This window comes from Sardina pilchardus, chromosome 3 (assembly GCF_963854185.1).
Source record: "Sardina pilchardus chromosome 3, fSarPil1.1, whole genome shotgun sequence".
In the NCBI taxonomy this organism is placed as follows: domain Eukaryota; kingdom Metazoa; phylum Chordata; class Actinopteri; order Clupeiformes; family Clupeidae; genus Sardina; species Sardina pilchardus.
In genome coordinates, this window is record NC_084996.1 from 2831710 (window position 1) to 2851555 (window position 19846).

The 19846-nt window shown below is 44.0% G+C and overlaps 1 protein-coding gene across 1 annotated transcript; it reads right to left on the bottom strand.

Annotated features, from left to right (window-relative positions):
- Nucleotides 1-671: 671 nt before the first annotated feature.
- LOC134077634 (uncharacterized) lies at nucleotides 672-18760 on the bottom strand. The gene is made up of 6 exons (XM_062533335.1): nucleotides 18688-18760; nucleotides 13843-13929; nucleotides 12134-12541; nucleotides 3637-4044; nucleotides 1984-2072; nucleotides 672-1068 (listed from the first exon to the last, which is right to left on the bottom strand). Exons 1-6 carry the CDS (start codon nucleotides 18758-18760, stop codon nucleotides 1009-1011), a joined length of 1125 nt encoding a protein of 374 aa, XP_062389319.1. The 3' UTR covers nucleotides 672-1008.
- Between the last annotated feature and the right edge of the window lie 1086 nt (nucleotides 18761-19846).

A 19846-nucleotide genomic window follows, 5' to 3' on the forward strand; every position in this document is an offset into this window, starting at 1 on the left:
AAGGATCAATAAATATCTACAGTATCTATCAGTATGCTCCAGAATCCTGAAGAAAAAGCAGAGGAGGAAGCACAGTGTGCTGAAGAGAGTAAACACAGTATGCTGAATAACCCAGAAAGGGAAACACAATTTGATGGATAACCCAGAAGCAGAAGCACAATATTTTGGAGAATTCAGAAAGAGAAGAGAAGCACATTATCCTGTAGAGGGGAAGCACTGGGGAATGCAGCAAGGGAAGGAGCATACACTAGAGAGAGGAAGCACAATATCCTGGAGAATCCAGAAAAGAAGGCACAGTATCCTGGAGAATCCAGAAAAGAAGGCACAGTATCCCGGAGAATCCAGGTAAAAAAAAAAAAAAAAAACATTATCCTGGATAATCCAGAAAGGGGAGTACAGTATTTTGGAGAGAGGAAGTGCAGCATGTTGGATGATCCTGAAGGAAATTCACTTGACTATAGTCATTTTCACACCACTAGGGTCGCTTTTTATAGGGATACATACAGTAGATACATAAGACAAGGTTAATACATATGAAATTGGGTATCAGCTGGTACACATTAAATAATCAAATATTTTATAGCAGGGTTATATGTTTCCAAACAAATAACAGTCTTACTATGGAAGAGAAAAAGATGTAAATAGGTAGGTTTTATTCCAACTCCTACCAACTCAGTTGTGTGCTATTCTATAATAAAGGCAAGATAAATGGTTAACTTATACACTAAATGCCAATGATATTACATGTGCGTCAAATATAAATTATAAATTATTCTATTCACTTATAAGGAAGTAAATGAGACACAGAGATGTTTCCTCAATTGTGCATTCACATTCTCTACATTCTGAAAGTAAGTATCCTTGTTGCAATTTAAGTGTGTGAATAAGAAATGAACAATGGTTATCATGGGCCGTGAAATTAAACAGGCATTCTGATGGCCCTCTCTCAGGGGTCCTTCCTCCTTCCTCTGGAGCAGGAGATGAATCGTCTCTTCTGTTGGGTCAGAGTCACACCATCCTGACCGTGGTGTCATTCGGGTAGCCCATCTGAATCAGCTTCTCCCTGATCTGCAACAACCAATCAGATCAGATCCTCAGCTTCTCCCTGATCTGCAACAACCAATCAGATCCTCAGCTTCTCCCTAATTAGCAACAACCAATCAGATCCTCAGCTTCTCTCTGATCTGCACCGACCAATCAGATCAGATCCTCAGCTTCTCCCTGATCTACAACAACCAATCAAAGATCCTTAGCTTCTCCCTGATCTGCAACATCCAATCAGATACTCCGTTTGCACCACATTCTACTGTATGTCTAATGAGGTATTATTATAATATGAATATCAGTGCCGCCTTGGAAACCATCAATCATCACATCCCGTGAAGCCCTTAACACATAACTGGCATTGCCCTCGTCTCGTTTACCTCCTATCACCCTCAACACCCCATGGGCATAACTGGCATTGCTCTCTCCTAGTTTACCTCCTATCACCCTCAACACCTCATGGGCATAACTGGCATTGCCCTCGTCTAGTTTACCTCCTATCACCCTCAACACCTCATGGGCATAACTGGCATTGCCCTCGTCTAGTTTACCTCCTATCACCCTCAACACCTCATGGGCATAACTGGCATTGCCCTCGTCTAGTTTAACTCCTATCACCCTCAACACCCCATGGACATAACTGGCATTGCCCTCATCTAGTTTACCTCCTATCACCCTCAACACCCCATGGGCATAACTGGCATTGCCCTCGTCTAGTTTACCTCCCCTCAACACTCCACTTCATTGTCATAAGTGTCCCATCTCTCTGAGAGACCCATCCATTTCAACGCATCCCCTGACAGACAATAGTTCCCCAAAAAACTCCAGGCACCAGGATGTACAGTATATAGCTGATGTATGCAACCTCTGCATCCAATCATTGTGACCAAAGGATGTGGTACCTGTAAGGTGAACTGAACTGGCCAAAGGATGTGGTACCTGTAAGGTGAACTGGGCTATCTCAGCAGGGGAGGGCTCTCTCTCCAAGACCATCTTCAACTTCATCCTCTGTTGAAATATTTTGGTCTCTATGGAAGAGAGAGAGAGAGAGAGAGAGAGAGAGAGAGAAATAGTATTTTTTGTTGAATAAAATAAAAGCAGCTTTTGTAGACCAAATCTTGTTTCATGAAAATTACTTTTTGTACATACTGGTGATTACACATTGGATACATTTATTTATGGGCTGGTTTTTGAAACATTTTGAAAACATTGAAACATGAAACATCAAAATCATTCATCTTTTGGGATGAATTTGTCAGCATTGCCCATCTGATGCAGGGGGTATAGGTGAGTTTCCCTAATGTTGATCACTGAAAGACAGTCATTACAGACTTCTGTGACGCAATGAAGGTCCACTGAAGTCGATGGGTGTGTTTATCTATTCAGCCATCTCCAAAGCCTACAGCTGTATGATGTGTTTATCTATTTAGCCATCTCCAAAGCCTGCAGCTGTATGATGGCTCTAGTCGGGGACATTCTGTCATTACATTTTCATAAATTCACAAATTCACACACAGTCACAGTCACAAATTCACACACTCTCCTATCAGTCTGTCGGAGACCACATACTTTGATGATGACTGTTTGCATTTTTGAGAGAGTCTTCATGGGCTCACCATCGCATTACATATGATCTTACAATAACCATCACATGACCATAAGATCTTACAATAACCATCACATGACCATAAGATCTTACAATAACCATTGCATGACCATATGATCTTACAATAACCATCACATGACCATAAGATCTTACAATAACCATCACATGACCATAAGATCTTACAATAACCATCACATGACCATAAGATCTTACAATAACCATCACACGACCATATGATCTTACAATAACCATCACATGACCATAAGATCTTAAAATAACCATCACATGACCATAAGATCTTAAAATAACCATCGTAGTTCCTTCTCAAGTGTGGCTTAGCTTGACCTACTGTAGGCTACTTTAAACCTCTTTGTCCCATGATGCCTTGGTCTGTCAATCATTCAGGCTTGTGCCACAGTTCACTTAATTCAAAACAGCCCTTACAAAAAGAGAAAACCACAGTAATACTGCAGTTTTTATGGGGACATTCTTAAGGTAAACAACAGCATGACACACATGAGGTAGGATACTGATACTTTAGACACTACATGTGAGGTAGGATATTGATACTTTAGAGTTTAGACACTACATATGATGTAGGATATTGATGTTTTAGACATGAGGTAGGATACTGATGCATTAGACATATATGAGGTAGGATATTGATGCTTAGACACTACAGTACATATGAGGTAGGATACTGATACTTTAGACACTACATATGAGGTAGGATATTGATGTTTTAGATAAGAGGTAGGATACTGATGCATTAGACACTATATATGAGGTAGGATATTGATGCTTAGACAATACAGTACATATGAGGTAGGATACTGATACTTTAGACACTACATATGAGGTAGGATACTGATCCTGCATCCAGGAGTGCAGAGCTCAAAATGAAAACAAACACACTCCCGTCAACATGTCACACCATCTGAACACAAACACACTCCCATCAACATGGCAGACCAACTGAACCTCACCTGTACAATATCCATAGCAGTTCGGTGGCGACACCAGTTCGTAAACTATGTAGTCTCCTGGGCAGGCCTTCACACGGATGGAAGGGAGTCGAATGTCGCAACAATTGCCATTCCACGATCCGCACACCTCCCTGGTGACGATGCCATCCTCTGGGAGAGGGTGTGCGCCATTCAGCCACAGGGGGCCGTTGGTGCCACAGCGGTGAGGAGGGACGCAGGTCTCGGGCATGCGCAGGCTCAGCCCCTGGTGGACCATCCGGTACCAGCCTTGCCAGGACATATGGGCCAGCTGCCAGTCACATCTGGGCGCTGACGTGTCCAGGTTGGTGGTGGCCCTCCAGTTGTCATCCCGCACATTGTAGTTGGTACAGGGATCACTTGCTTCAACTTGATGGGTATCCAGACCAACTACGGGATTCACATGATGCAGTACACACACACACACACACACACACACACACACACACACACACACACAGACAGACAGACAGACAGACAGACAGACAGACAGACAGACAGACAGACACACACACACACACACACACACACACACACACACACACACACACACACACACACACACACAGTTTGAACAGACTGTTATGTGCCTGAAAAATCCACGAGCCGCGGGGGGTTATACTCGATTGACATTGAAGTCAATGGGAAAAGATATTGATGGTAGTGAAGCAAGAAAATTGTCTGATTCACTGCAATAGCCTGTGTACTGGGGACATGTTTAGGTGTAACACAGCGAGTGGTTCATTAAACGATACACGCACTGGACGTGCTGGTCTCCGCCTGTTCATTCATGGTAATAACTCATGGTGTCAGAAGTTAAGAAGAGTTTGTGCAATCTTAAAAGAAAAAGATTTTAACTCCGGAGCCTTACGACAGAACAGAGGAAGAAGAAAAATAAAATTAAAAATTCAGTAAAAGGATTTACCTTCACGAACGTGAACGTCATTCAGACTAGCGTGTTTACCACTAGCCAAAGCCAGGCCGGCTATAGCATCCTGTGGACATCGGTTATTAAGAAGGACAAAGATTTTCTCGGAGCTGCACGAAGCGTGAGTAGAGGAGAGATCAAGTAGCCTAATCCATCACTAGGAAGCACCCGTAAACGGAATGGACATTCATTAGCGATCTAGCTCCAGTCCAGGGCATGCCAAATAGACGTGAAAGACGACACAGTGAAAGTGAAAGTTTATCGGATGATTCGCTCTCGCCAGAAGATAATCAGCAAGAGGACAGTGTAAGCATACCAGAACAAGTAACACACACAATGGCCACCACAGCAGTACAAATATCTCCACCAGATAGTTTTGATTTTTCAAACTCTGCTAACTGGCCTAAATGGATAAGGAGGTTTGAACGCTTTCGTTTGGCATCAGGCCTCATTGATAAACCTGAGGAGTATCAAGTGAACTCCCTGCTGTATACTTTAGGGGATACTGCTGATGATATTTTGAGTGTTTTGCCATTGTCAGAAGACGACAAAAAGAAATATGACAATGTGAAAAAGGCCTTTGAAGCCCATTGTGTAGGAAAATATAATGTAATTTATGAAAGAGCTAAATTTAACATGAGGCACCAAGAGCAGGGAGAAAGTGTTGAATCCTTTATAACATCAGTACACACCCTGGCAGAGAACTGCCAGTTTGGCGCACTCCGCGATGAGCTAATAAGAGACAGGATAGTTGTAGGGATCCTGGACAGAAAGCTATCTCAACGCTTACAGCTAGACCCAAATTTAGATCTAGCTAAAGCAATCACATGCGCACGACAAAATGAGTCTGTGAAGAAGCAGCAGTCGGTGCTGCATGGCGAAAACACAGAACACAATATGGATAGTATCAGGTACAAAGGGCAGGGGCCGAGACCTCAGAGAGGCAAAGGAACATTTTCCAAAGGAGAGAAGCCATCTCAGTACAAGCGAGACAGCCCCTGTGCAGAGAGAGAGTGCAAGTGGTGTGGCGGAACACAGCACCACCAATGGAAAGACTGTCCAGCAAGGGATGCAAGCTGCAGGAAATGTGAAAAAAAGGGCCACTATGCTGCGGTTTGCCGGTCCGCGAGAGCAGTCCACACCGTCACTCAGCAGGGATGGCAAGAAAATGAGGAGGAGTATGAGTTCCTCGGGTCAGTGACAGTCAGCACACGCTCATTGACAGAGTGGACAGAACCACTGTCCTTTAACGGAGAATCTGTCACCTTCAAACTGGACACTGGCGCGGCAGTGACGGCCATTCCAACAGAGGTTTTCAAGGCAGAGCGCGACGGACCTCTCACAAAACCCCGCAAAGTCCTCTATGGTCCGGGAAACAACGTTCTGGAGGTCCTAGGCTGCTTTAAGAGCAAGCTGTCAGCAAAAGGTCACAGTGCAACACAGGAGGTGTTTGTGGTGACAGGACTTTCAAAACCTTTACTCGGCTTACCTGCAATAGAAGCCTTGCACCTGATACAGAGAATAGAGGAAGTGAGAGATGCTCAAGAGGACTTTAAAGCTGCATATCCGACAGTGTTCAGCGGCTTGGGACGTCTCAAGGAGAACTACACAATCGAGCTGGAGAGGGACGCCACTCCATACGCCCTCTCTACGCCACGACGAGTTCCAATCCCTCTACGAGGTGAAGTCCGTGAGGAGCTTGACCGCATGGAAGCGATGGGAGTCATCTCGAAAGTCACACAGCCTACAGACTGGTGTGCGGGAATGGTCGTAGTCCCAAAAGCAAACGGGAAAATACGGATCTGTGTTGATCTCACCCACCTCAACACATGGGTGAAACGAGAGCGACACATTCTACCATCCGTTGATCAGACTCTGGCACAACTGTCTGGAGCAAAGGTCTTTTCAAAGCTTGACGCACGATCTGGATTCTGGCAGATACCTCTGGCCAGGGAGTCAGCACTGTTGACGACATTCATAACTCCGTACGGCAGGTACTGCTTTAACAGGCTTCCTTTCGGGTTTCGTCAGCTCCCGAGCATTTCCAGCGCCGGATGTCTCAGATGTTGGAGTCGCTGGACGGCGTGCTCTGCCATGCTGACGACATCCTGATTTTTGGAAAACACAAAGAAGAACACAACACACGCTTACATCAGGTACTACAAAAACTACAAGAGGAAGGGCTGACGCTCAATGAGAAGTGCGAGTTTGGCCGAGACACCATGATCTTCGTTGGCCACAAAGTCACAGCTAGGGGGATTGAGCCGGACCCCGGAAAAGTTAAAGCCATTATGGAAATGCCCGAGCCCCAGAACGTAGCTGACGTCCGCAGGCTGCTGGGGATGGCTAACTACTTGACTAAATTCATTCCTCAACTCGCAACAATCACCACACCACTAAAAGAACTTCTCAGCGACAGAAACGAGTGGTGTTGGGGAACAAGTCAAATCGAGGCTTTCAAAAACTTGAAGCTGGCTTTGAGCTCTCCACAAGTCTTGGCACAGTACTCGCCAACAGCAGAGACGAGAGTTGCAGCCGATGCATCTTCTTATGGCATCGGAGCTGTTCTCACACAGAAACAAGCAGACGAGAAATGGAGACCCATAACATACATCTCTAGGAGCTTAACCGAAACAGAAAAACGGTATGCTCAAATAGAAAAAGAGGCCTTAGCCGCCACATGGGCTTGTGAGCGCCTCTACTCTTATCTCCTGGGGTTACGGTTCACGCTTATAACTGACCACAAACCCTTACTACCGCTGCTTGGTTCCAGAGGCCTTGATGAACTTCCACCGCGGATACTACGGTTCCGCCTGAGACTGCTAAGATTCACCTACGAGATCCTGCACGTCCCTGGGAAGTCTCTTATTACGGCCGACACACTCTCACGAGCACCGATCAACGACACACCTACAGCCACAGAACGTCAGCTTGAGAAGGATGTTCAGGTCTTCGTGGACGCCGTGCGTGCTGCGCTGCCAGCATCAGAGCCACGCCTACAGCAGATCAGCGAAGCCCAGCGTGCAGACAAAGCTTGTAGACGCGTGGCCCGGTACTGTCTCCAGGGCTGGCCAGAAAAAAGTGAGCTGGAGCCAGAGACTAAACCCTTCTGGTCCGAGAGAGGAAATCTTCACCTGGTTGGCAACCTGCTGCTGAAAGACCACAGGTTAGTGATACCTTCAGCTCTTCAGAAAGAAACCCTGCAGCAGCTCCACCAAGGTCACCAGGGCATCACTAAATGCCGTGCACGCGCCCAGCAGGCAGTGTGGTGGCCAGGACTGTCAAGCCAAATCAGACACCTGGTCATGAACTGTGAGCCTTGCCAAATCCACCAGGCCCCCCACTGTGAGCCTATGCGGTCTACTCCCACTCCAGATCGTCCATGGCAGAGAGTGGGAACAGACCTGTTCACCTGGAAAGGGAACACCTACCTGTTAATTGTGGACTACTTTTCTCGATACATCGAGGTGGCCCGTCTCACAGTCACATCCTCAGCTGTTGTCATAGCCGGACTGAAAGAAGTCTTCTCTAGGCATGGCATCCCCGACATCTTGGTGTCCGACAATGGGCCCCAGTACTCGTCAGAGGCCTTCAAAGACTTTACCGCCGCCTACCAGTTTCAGCATGTTACCAGCAGTCCCCGCTATCCTCAGGCTAATGGGGAAGCTGAACGTGCTGTAGGCACAGTGAAAAGCCTCTGGAAGAAAGGGACTGATCAAACCGAAGCACTTCTTGCTTACCGAGCAACACCCTTGGAACATGGGTACTCTCCAGCCCAACTGTTGATGGGGAGGCACCTCCGAACAACGGTTCCACAATCAGCGACATCACTCACCCCACGATGGCCGAACCTGGAAGAGTTTAAGAAGGCAGACAGGCAAGGACGTCTTCAGCAGGAGACACGTTTCAACCGCCGTCACCTGGCACGCCCGCTGCCAGAGCTGTCACAAGGACAGAAAGTCTGGATCACAACTGAACAGATTCCTGGTGCTGTTGTCAGGCAAGCAGAGACTCCGAGATCGTTCCTTGTCCAGACGGACCGGGGTTTGTTCAGGCGAAACCGCATTTATCTGCGTGCAGTGGGGCATCCCCCAGAGACACCTGAGACACACCCGTGTCCACAGCAGACAGACACCCAACATGACACAACCACCCGCTCAGGGAGAGTGTCAAGACCCCCAGATAGACTGGACATATAGAAGAGGGGTGGATAGGTTTTGAAGGACTGTAGAATGTTCATCTACACTGCTGCATTAGTTTAGAGCAGCTCATGTTCGAAGGAAAAAAAAAAAAAAAAAGGAAAAGAAAAGACAGTTTGTATGTTGTTAACAAGATGTTAATATTAGATTATTTCAGTTTGTTCATTTAGTTATTAATGACTTTCAGGAGTGAGTAAAATAAAAGAGTCATGGGATCCTGGGTAGGTCACAGCAGAAGATTAGATTTACTTTTATTTAGGATGTACTTCCTTTCTAAAAGGAGGAGGTGTACTGGGGACATGTTTAGGTGTAACACAGCGAGTGGTTCATTAAACGATACACGCACTGGACGTGCTGGTCTCCGCCTGTTCATTCATGGTAATAACTCAGCCTGTTCCACCGAGGGTGCGAGGATGGCGCTGTTGTCACTCACAGAATTGATTTCAGGAAAACAGCTCGTCTTAGTGACTGTCTTTCTGTTTCAAAACAGTGAAAATGGGATTATTGTTATTGTATTTTTTTGGTGAAGCACTGCTTCAGCTGCAGTCTTATAGAAGCCTCCTCTGGCCTCAACTGACTCGGACATCAGCATGAAGAGCTCAATAGGTAACAACAGGTTTGAGACATAAACATATCACGGTGGAGACATAAAATGACAAATTAATGGTGGATTTATGGAGTTTATTTACTCAAAAAACCCCGATGGATAACCATGGTCAAACGATGTGCATTGAGGGATGTGCAATACTGACAGCTGTGGAACAGGCTATTGCAGTGAATCAGACGATTTTCTTGCTTCACTACTGTCAATATCTGGATTTTTCCCGTTTCAATGGATCCGTATGGCAGTTAAATCCCACCCGTGAAGCAGTGACCAGGTAGAATTGGGTAGAATTTTGCACGTCTGTCACTTGAATATGATTGACACAACACTCTGGCCAGTCAACGCCTTCATAAGGCAGCTATCGTTAACTGACTTTGACAGCGACGACTTACGAGAGCTTCATAATCAGCATAACAACACATACTTTGTTGAACAGTCATTTCAAGACATATCTTTATTTTTCTGTGTAGATGAGGATTTTGTTATTTAGGGTTAGTGAACATCTTTTTGTGTCCTAATATAATTTGTTAAGCAAGAGCCCTTACAAGCTAGGAGGGTAGCTAGCTTAGTCGCCTGCTCCCGTGCAAGATGCACCATGGTGGGAGGATGAACATCGCTGACTGCATTTTACAGGATTATTTTCAGTCATATTCATATGAGGACGAATTACGAGTGAAAGCAGAGGGCAGACCAAAACCTCCTGTGGAAATTACACAGCTCGTTGATGCTACGGTAAGGAGACATTTAAATTGTAGAATGTGAGGAAGAACCGTGAAGTAAGGCTGAACGATATACCATTATCTAGATATGAACAACAATAAATAACAAATCCATGCCACCAAAATATTTAAGAGTGCGACTGAAAAAAGTTGTAGATGGTACGTGTGCACCTGATGCTGCTCAGTGAAAGGTTACATTTATTTCGCAGGTTTTCATTGTATACTGTGGGTGCAACTCTAAAAACTTAAACGGCTCCGGAATCCCGACGGTGTTACGGATCCCTCCCAAAATGTAATAGTTTCTTCCTTGGGTCATGTCCGACCTTCCCTGCTCTTAAAAAAAATCTTATCGAAATCCATCCATTACTTTTTGAGTTATCTTGCTAACAAACAGACAGACAGACAAACAAACAAACCCCGATGAAAACATAACCTCTTGGCGGAGGTAATAAACTCTATGTATATTCTTTACAAAATCGTATGATATATTCTTCTCATATTTTGTAGTGATTTAACCCTAATTCTAACTGCCTGGAGGGAAGAACAGAGAGGATACATCAGGATGCAGTACAGCAGGAAGTGATATCATCAGAATGCAGTACAGCAGGAAGTGATATCATCAGAATGCAGTACAGCAGGAAGTGATATCATCAGAATGCAGTACAGCAGGAAGTGATATCCATAACAGTTTAGGGAAAGGAAAGTGGTAGGCTGAATGTCTTCACTTTCCAGGGGTGGGGGCTTAGCACTGCCAGGTCAATTAGCAATTAGCACAACACGACCGGCAACACATCCTGCAACAGCTCACACAGACGCAGGAGAGAACAACACAAACACACCCGGACACAACACAGACACAGGAGAGAACAGAGCAAAACAACACAAACACACCCGGACACAACACAGAGGCTTTGTGGCTATGGGGCTATGGGGCACATGGCTAAGGGGTTTTGTGGCTATGGGGCTATGTGGCTTTGTGGCTATGGGGCACATGGCTATGGGGCTTTGTGGCTTAATTGGGGATATTTAGCTTTGTGGCTAAGGGGCTTTGTGGCTATGGGGCTTAATTGGGGATATTTAGCTTTGTGGCTAAGGGGCTTTGTGACTATGCAGCTATGTGGATATGGGGCTTTGTAGCTATGGGGCACATGGGTATGGGGCTATTTGGCTATAGAGCATGTACAAATTATATAAATGATCTGTCTGATCATTACTGTGTATCTTTTAATGTCATCATAAAACTGACACTTAAATCCCAGTGCCTGGACACTAGAGCAGAGCAGAGTAGAGCAGAGCAGAGCAGAGCAGCAGCTCATAGCTCTAGCAGACTCCTTCGACTCAGGTATTGTCTATCATTCTATTGACCAGTAGAGGCCTTCAATAGTGAACTACTGTAGGTGTCCTGCTCCACAGAGTGGCTCCTTCAAAGACTGAAAAAGCCCTGTAGTTAACTAACGCTTGGATAAACAACTATCTATTATGTCCTCTCTACACATGAGGCAGGATACTTATGTTTTAGACACTCTATATGAGGTGGGATATTGATGCTTTCTAAAACGGATAGTTCCGGTCCTTGATTATGATTGGCTGAATCGCGTTCGATGACGTTGTCAATTCCAGCATAACCACACACCTTGACCGCATTTCGTTCTATAGTAATGCGCTACCACAGCTTGCACAAAAGTTAGAGTAGCTGCGTCTCGTTGTTGCATGGCAACCATTCATATGGAGGAAATATATTTCTTGACGGAAGAATGATGATCTATTGATACATTGTTACATTTTTCATTGCTGTGCCTTTGTATCATGGTAGATCTTGCTAGATCAACGTAGTAACCGTTTTAGAAAAGCAATAAGCCACGCGAGTCCATAGTTCATACTGAATATAGCAGCTAAGGACCCCTGAGGTAGGATATTGATGTTTTGACACTTCATATGAGGTAGGATATTGATCCTGCATCCAAGAGCGCAGAGCTCAATCTGAACACAAACACACTCCCGCCAACATGGCACACCAACTGAACCTCACCTGTACAATATCCAAAGCAGTTCGGTGGCGACACCAGTTCGTAAACTATGTAGTCTCCTGGGCAGGCCTTCACACGGATGGATGGGACTCGCTTAGAGCAACAATTACCATTCCACGATCCGCACACCTCCCTGGTGACGATGCCATCCTCTGGGAGAGGGTGTGGGCCATTCAGCCACAGGGGGCCTCTGGTGCCACAGCGGTGAGGAGGGACGCAGGTCTCGGGCATGCGCAGGCTCAGCCCCTGGTGGACCATCCGGTACCAGCCTTGCCAGGACATATGGGCCAGCTGCCAGTCACATCTGGGCGCTGACGTGTCCAGGTTGGTGGTGGCCCTCCAGTTGTCATCAAGCACAGTGTAGTCAGTACAGGGATCACTTGCTTCAACATGATGGGTATCCAGGACTACTGTGGGATTCAGATGATACACACAAACATGATACCCACACACACACACACACACACACATACACATGATACATAATACGATACATACACACCCATGATCCATAAACACAAACATGATATACATACTGTACACATCACATTTTGTTATATGTTATGTATGGGATAATGTATAGAACGCCATACATTATGGTAAAATAAGTCCCTTCAGGACCAGGCAAGACCTGTTCTCCCCGTCCTGTTCCGACAATGGGCAGCGTTCTATACATTATCCCACTTATTACATGACTGGGCATGTAACACTGACACGCGTGCAGAGTAGTCTTGCTTCGTCCTGAAGGGACTTATTTTCCGATGATAACTGCCATTCTATACATTATCGCGCTTATTACACAGTGAAAACTGCCATTCTATACATTATCCCGCTTATTACACGGCTACTTGCCAAAACGAAAAGATAAACTCCACATGACACGACTTCATAGTTATTTGATAAACTAATAACTCACAACACACTCTGAACGTTAATCAAACATTCTTTAGAACGAAGCTGACCAACCATTTGCTTTCACTTTTGAATGAAGTTTCATTGCAAGAAGTGACCGGACTACTTGCGGAGTGATATGAAACATGTGAATAAGAAGCACAAAACCCATCTGCCATGACAGCAGTCTCTTATACATAACAACAGTCTGTCATATAACAGTATCAGACCTCCGAATGTTGGGAAGACCCATTCAAGTGAATGGAGCATTCTGCAGCATTACGAAGAGCCGTGTAGGCTAGTTGTGACAGATTCTTACTCATATTGTGCAATTATATTATATTACATACATGTTTCATATTTCATTCAGTATATCATATTATACTATAGGGTCATTCCACCTCAATTCAACAGATTTTAGAGACACTTTCTGCTTGACCATCTCAGATTTGCTTCAAATTTTTACCATCTAAAGAGTAAAGAGTAATCTGAGATGGTCAAGCAGAAGACATTTGTTGAATTGAGGTGGAATGACCTTATATCATGATATGAATGAATATGATATGTAATACAATACAATTGCACAATATGGGTAAGAATCTGCCACTACTTAAAATATGTAGTGGCAGATTCTTACCCATATTGTGCAATTGTATTGTATTACATATCATATTCATTCATATCATATTATACTATATCTATTATATTTTAAGTGGCAGATTCTTACCCATATTGTGCAATTGTATAGTATTACATACCATATTCATTCATATCATATTATACTATATCTATTATATTTTCAGTAGTGGCAGTTTGTTACCCATCAGCAGCAGGAGTAGAGCCTCCATGCTGAGAGACGTCTCCTTTAGACGCATCAAAGCCACCTCGCTGTGCTGTCCCTGAAAATCTGAAAATCAACAACTGAAGGAGAGAAAACAAGAATATTTCACAACATTGGAAATAATACAAATGATTCATTAGAGCTGGTAACTCAGGGATTCACGGCATGTATCTGAATTCATCCACTTTTGATGTGTTGACTCAAACAGACTACGCGGGTTAAGAAATCAAACTTTAACAGCGTTGTTTCTAAGACAGTCGAGTTATTTGATTCAAACCAATAAGGAAAAATGTTCACCTTACCAACATTAACATTGAGATGTTTCTCTCTCTCTCTCTCTCTCTCTCTCTCTCTGTATCTTTCTCTCTGTGTGTTTTCTTTCTCTCCCTCCCTCTTTATGTCTCCATCTGCGAACCAGGTTGCCCCAGGGGATTTTACTGTACACAAATACACACACACACACACACACACACACACACTGCACTTCGGTAACGGGATACGAGCTCAGGCGAGAGCAGACAAGGCAAATTTATTTGTCTAAGACATTTCATAGACAAAATCCAAAGTGCTTTACATGAACTAAGAACTTACAGAACACAAAGTAAACTCCCAAACATAGTATACTAAATACAAGAAGCAAAACCAGAAATCATCATAATCCACTTGTTATTCAGGGAGAAACTAACTGAACATCAAGTTCTTTTACAGCAATGCCCTTTGTTTACAAATCATGTAACAATAATCAAAACAAGATCAATAAAAGAGAATGAAGCACAACATAAAAGTAGTGAGAAACAAGATGGGTATAATGAGAAGAAGAAGAAGAAGAAGAAGAAGAAGAAGAAGAAGATGAAGAAGAAGAAGAAGAAGAAGAAGAAATCAAAGGAGGAACATTGTACAACAGCCATATCATCAGTTGTACCCTCGAATTGGTCTAGTGATATACATACCAAACTCTGTTTAATTCGAGGAGTTTCAACAGATAGTTTCACCAGACAGTATTGTGGCAAGTTGATTTGATTTCCAGAGGAGAGGCTTGCAGTAGGTGAGATGCTAGAGGCAGGCAATGCATTTCCCTCCTATTGGGTAAAGTCTGCAATAATGAGTTCTACAACCATCTGATGTCTACTGCATTTGAAAAGTATTTCAATTACATAATCTAAAATATGACCCAATATTGGCCGTGTTTCCCAGATTCGTCTCTTAAGTGCTGAGAATTTCTTAGGAGCGTTCTTTGAATGTTCTTCGAGCGCTCCTAAGAAGTTCTTAGCACTCAATCATTTGTGGATACGAGTAATGGCTGAAACAACCACATTACAAAACAAGGACATCCCACATACAATACAATTACAATACATAATACATCATGAATGGGCACACATTGACATCCATCCATCAAAGTACACACACACACACACACACACACACACACACATACACACACACACACACGTATGGGCACACATTCACAACTCTAAAGTCAAAAAGTCTCTCTCTCTCTCTCTCTTTATGTCTCCTACTGTGTCCCGGGCTTGCTCCAGGGGATTTGACTGTACACAAATGCGCGCACACACACACACACACACACACACACACACACACACGCACACGCACAGTGAACGTCAGTAACGGGATACGAATTCAGGCGAGACCAGACAAGGCAAATTTATTTGTCTACCACATTTCATAGACAAAATCCAAAGTGCTTTACATGAACTAAGAGCTTGCAGAACATAAAAGTAAGAACATTGTACAACAGCCATATCATCAGTTGTACCCTTGAATCAGTACATTGGTATATAAATGCTGTTTACTTCGATGAGTTTCAGCAGATAGTTTCAACAGAGAGTATTGTGGCAAGTTGATCTGATTTTCAGACGAGAGGCTTACAGAAGGTGAGATGGTAGATTTTAGTAAAGTCTGCAGTAATTAGTTCTAAAACCATCCGTCTATTACATTTGAAAAGTCCTTCAATTACTAAAATCTAAAATATGACCCAATATTGTAAGACTACAAATATGTTCATTAACTTTACTTCCAGAAAGTGGTCAAAATCAAACAGGGTTTCAGATGCTACAGTAAATGAGGTCTTTTATTTGCCTATACACAAACATGTCTGTGCCAGTCAAATGGGAAATGACCTCATGGTGTTCTTTTGAATTTGGTGAGATCCTCAACCCAGACCGTCTCCTGTTCTGAGACACGCTACATTTCATTAGTTTTTTTCTGAATGCTTAAGCACTAATCGTGATTCTTGTAGCACAATTTCTAAAACTATTAACACATACTGTATGGCAAAACCACTCACTGAGTGTGCCAAACTAAAAGCACAAACACTGCTTTGAACTCAGTTTGCAATTTTGTGACATACACTGTGCAAAACTGTAGGCACAATTCACTGCACAATACTCTTTTTGCAGAACTTTAAACACAACTCACTGCTTACACTCAATTACCAAATTTTCAACACACTCCTAGCAAAATCGTACACATGTATGGCTATCATTAACACTATTTTGCCAACTGTCTGGCACATTTTTACATGTGAAAACTGTCTTAGATCATTAGCTCAGCTCACAGCAATCAGCCTAAGCAGTGTAAATAAGGCACAGGTAAGATATCCGTGTGGAGTACAATGGAGGTAGCAGGAAGAGTGAGAATTAGAGGAGGCCTAGGAAGAGGACGTGGAGGTGAAGATGTAGGAGAAAGAGGAGGAGGAAGAGGACAAGGAGGTAAAGGAGAGAGAGGGAGAGGATGACAAGGATAAGGAGCCCGGTGCCTTGGACAGGAGGACATTGCATGCGATGTAGATAACATTTTGTGGCCGTAGCCAGAGAGACGTCATGACATAGACAGGTTTTTTTGTTTTGTTTTGTTTTTTTTTGTCTCAGTGAAATTACTACTTTGTGTTTTGACTTTATATTTGCTTTGATGAGTGTGAACACCAATACATGAAGTTTGGATTCCTATGTTTACAGAACTATGACAAAAGTATGACCTCAAACTGACATACTGTAGCCTACCTTGTGCACAGAGAAAGCAAAAGCCTATGTGTCTTGTATTCATACCATCAGTGTGTAGTTGACACATTGAATGCTTAGTAAATGATGGCTTGTGTTTACGGTTTGATACAGAAACACCATTTTTATGAAGGTGTGGAGGGTTACTGTAATCAAGCTGTGTTCGCTTTTGCTAGAGAACTACAATGTTTTGATAATTTGGTGAAAGGTTTTGTTATTTGTGTGTAGAGTTTTGCAAAAATAGCCAATAGTTACAAAAAATGTGCTTAAGCAATCAGAAAAAAACTGTAAATCATCCATCCAACTAGCCTGGGTTTTCCCATACTGCCTTGCGCGGTGATTTCAATCCCGCTGCTAAGCCAGTCTGGAAACTAACGCCCAAATGTTCGCCTGATGTTGGCGAACCAATCACAGAACATCCGAGAAGTTTCCGTTGCCTTCTTGCGTCTACATTCGACGCCAAAGGATTTACGGCAGCCCTTAGCGTTGCATACGAACGAGTTGGGTGAGCTATGCGCATTTGATAGACATCTGTGGCGCCCAATGAACGGATCTGGGCATTTTTTCAAATACGAGAAAATGAACGTCTGGTTGCCAGACCACGTCTCATTTGAGAAGTGGGAGGCGTTAGCCAGGCTACCATCCAACATTATTGTTATGGGAAAGCGGGCAACCCAATTCCCTAAGGATACCAGCTGAAGACTTTTGTGTCACAGTGGCTATCTTGAGGTCAGAAATGTTTCTCTTTTGGACGTATTTTGCACATCTTTGTCATAACTCTAGGGTGAAGCAGAGCCTCTGAAATGAGCCTATATTGGGGGCGGGATGATGCTTGTTTTCAGCCGCCATATTTACCGCCGCATTCATTCTTACGCTGGAATTGAAGTGATACAAACATTTCATGAATGGCACGTGGGCCCTGCTGTGAGACTATTCCTGCACTCAGACCTGCACTGGTTACACTTGGCTGTAAATGATGATTCTCTTCTTCTCTATCGCCCGGTTTGTTCCATTGCCTGGTACTTCACACTGCCAGCGACCACCACAAATAAACAGGATGGTCAATATTGCCAGGAAGATTGCTGAACAGACATGACCATTGTGATATCTTGTGGGTGTTAATAAGACACTGAAGACGGTGATTTAAACAACCGAACGTTTACTGGAAGTTGCTACTGTAGTACAATTCAGCATAACACACGTGTCGTATCTCACAGCTCGTATGGTATCTCGGACCTCACTTCCTACTTACTCGAAACACACGTCATGTGACTAAGGGAACCAATCACATTATTGCTATCTCTACACATTAGAAACCCAGTCTACTACAACCATGATCTGTGAATCCAGGGTGAGGAGGGACGGCCGAGCACTTAGTGGCGGCATGTCACATCTCCCATTACAGGTGAATGAGGAGCACTTAGTGGCGGCATGTCACATCTCCCATTACAGGTGAATGAGGAGCACTTAGTGGCGGCATGTCACATCTCCCATTACAGGTGAATGAGGAGCACTTAGTGGCGGCATGTAATGTCACATCTCCCATTACAGGTGAATGAGGTGCACTTAGTGGCGGCATGTAATATCACATCTCCCATTACAGGTGAATGAGGAGCACTTAGTGGCGGCATGTAATGTCACATCTCCCATTACAGGTGAATGAGGAGCACTTAGTGGCGGCATGTAATGTCACATCTCCCATTACAGGTGAATGAGGAGCACTTAGTGGCGGCATGTAATATCACATCTCCCATTACAGGTGAATGAGGTGCACTTAGTGGCGGCATATCACATCTCCCATTACAGGTGAATGAGGTGCTGCCATCAGGCAGTAGGAAGGAGGCGCTGTCCTTCCTAGTGGTGTGGAAAAAATCCATTCTGTTCAGTATCACTATATTTTGTGCAAACATATCGATACAGTAGCTCAAAGTATCACAACACTTCCCTAGAAAAGCACTCCGAGAGCTTAGACAAACAAACAAACCCCAATGAAAACATAACCTCCTTGGCAGAGGTCATTCTAGAATTTGATTTTCTATTTACGGTATGAGGCGCTGTCCTTTCAAACCAACCGGGCTTGCAGATCATTCATCCCTACCAGCATTACACTGCTGAATGCGTTAGCAAGGGGAACAATCTGCATCTCTCTGTGTGATGATGCTGCACTTGAGTACTATATGGAAATGCCACTGGTGATGAACTGTTCCATGATATAGAGAAGCTCGGTGTTGGACATTGTTTGTATACGGGTGTTAGGTGAGTATATGGTGCAATATGAATTCCCCAAAGGATCAGTAAATATCAGTATGCTGAAGAATCCTGAAGAGAAAGCACAGTATTTGAACATTTGGAAATCCAGAAGAGGACACAGAGTATGCTGAAGAATCCAGAAAGAGAAAGAGAGTACTCTAGAGAGAGAGGACCCTGCTGAAAAAAACAGCAAGAAACCAGTTTATGCTGGTAGCTGGTTTTAGCTGGCTTTAGCTGGTCTTTGCTGGTTTTCTACCAACTATTGCTGGTCTTTGCTGGTGTAGCTGGTTAGGCCAGCAGCTAGACATGCTGGCGTGACCATCTTAGGAAGCTGGTTGTGCTGGTATGACCAGCCTGTCGTGCAGGATACAGCCGGTTTAAGATGGTCATTCTGGTGACCAGCCTGCCAAGCTTGACAGAGATGGTCAAGCTGGTTTTCGAGAATGACCAACATAAGCTGGCCAGTAAAAACCAGCAATGTAGACCAGCAAACACCAACTAAAATGACCAGCTTGAGGTGGTACGACAATCAAAACCAGCTGAATGACCATCGTAAAATGGGTAAACCAGCTGAAGGTATGTTTTCGCAAAGGTTTTGCTGGTCTAGCTGGTCAACCATCATAGAGTGGTCAAACAAGCTGGTTAACAAGCTGGTCAACCAGCAAACCACCTTAAGCTTTTTTTCAGCAGGGGGAGTACAGTATCCTGGCCAG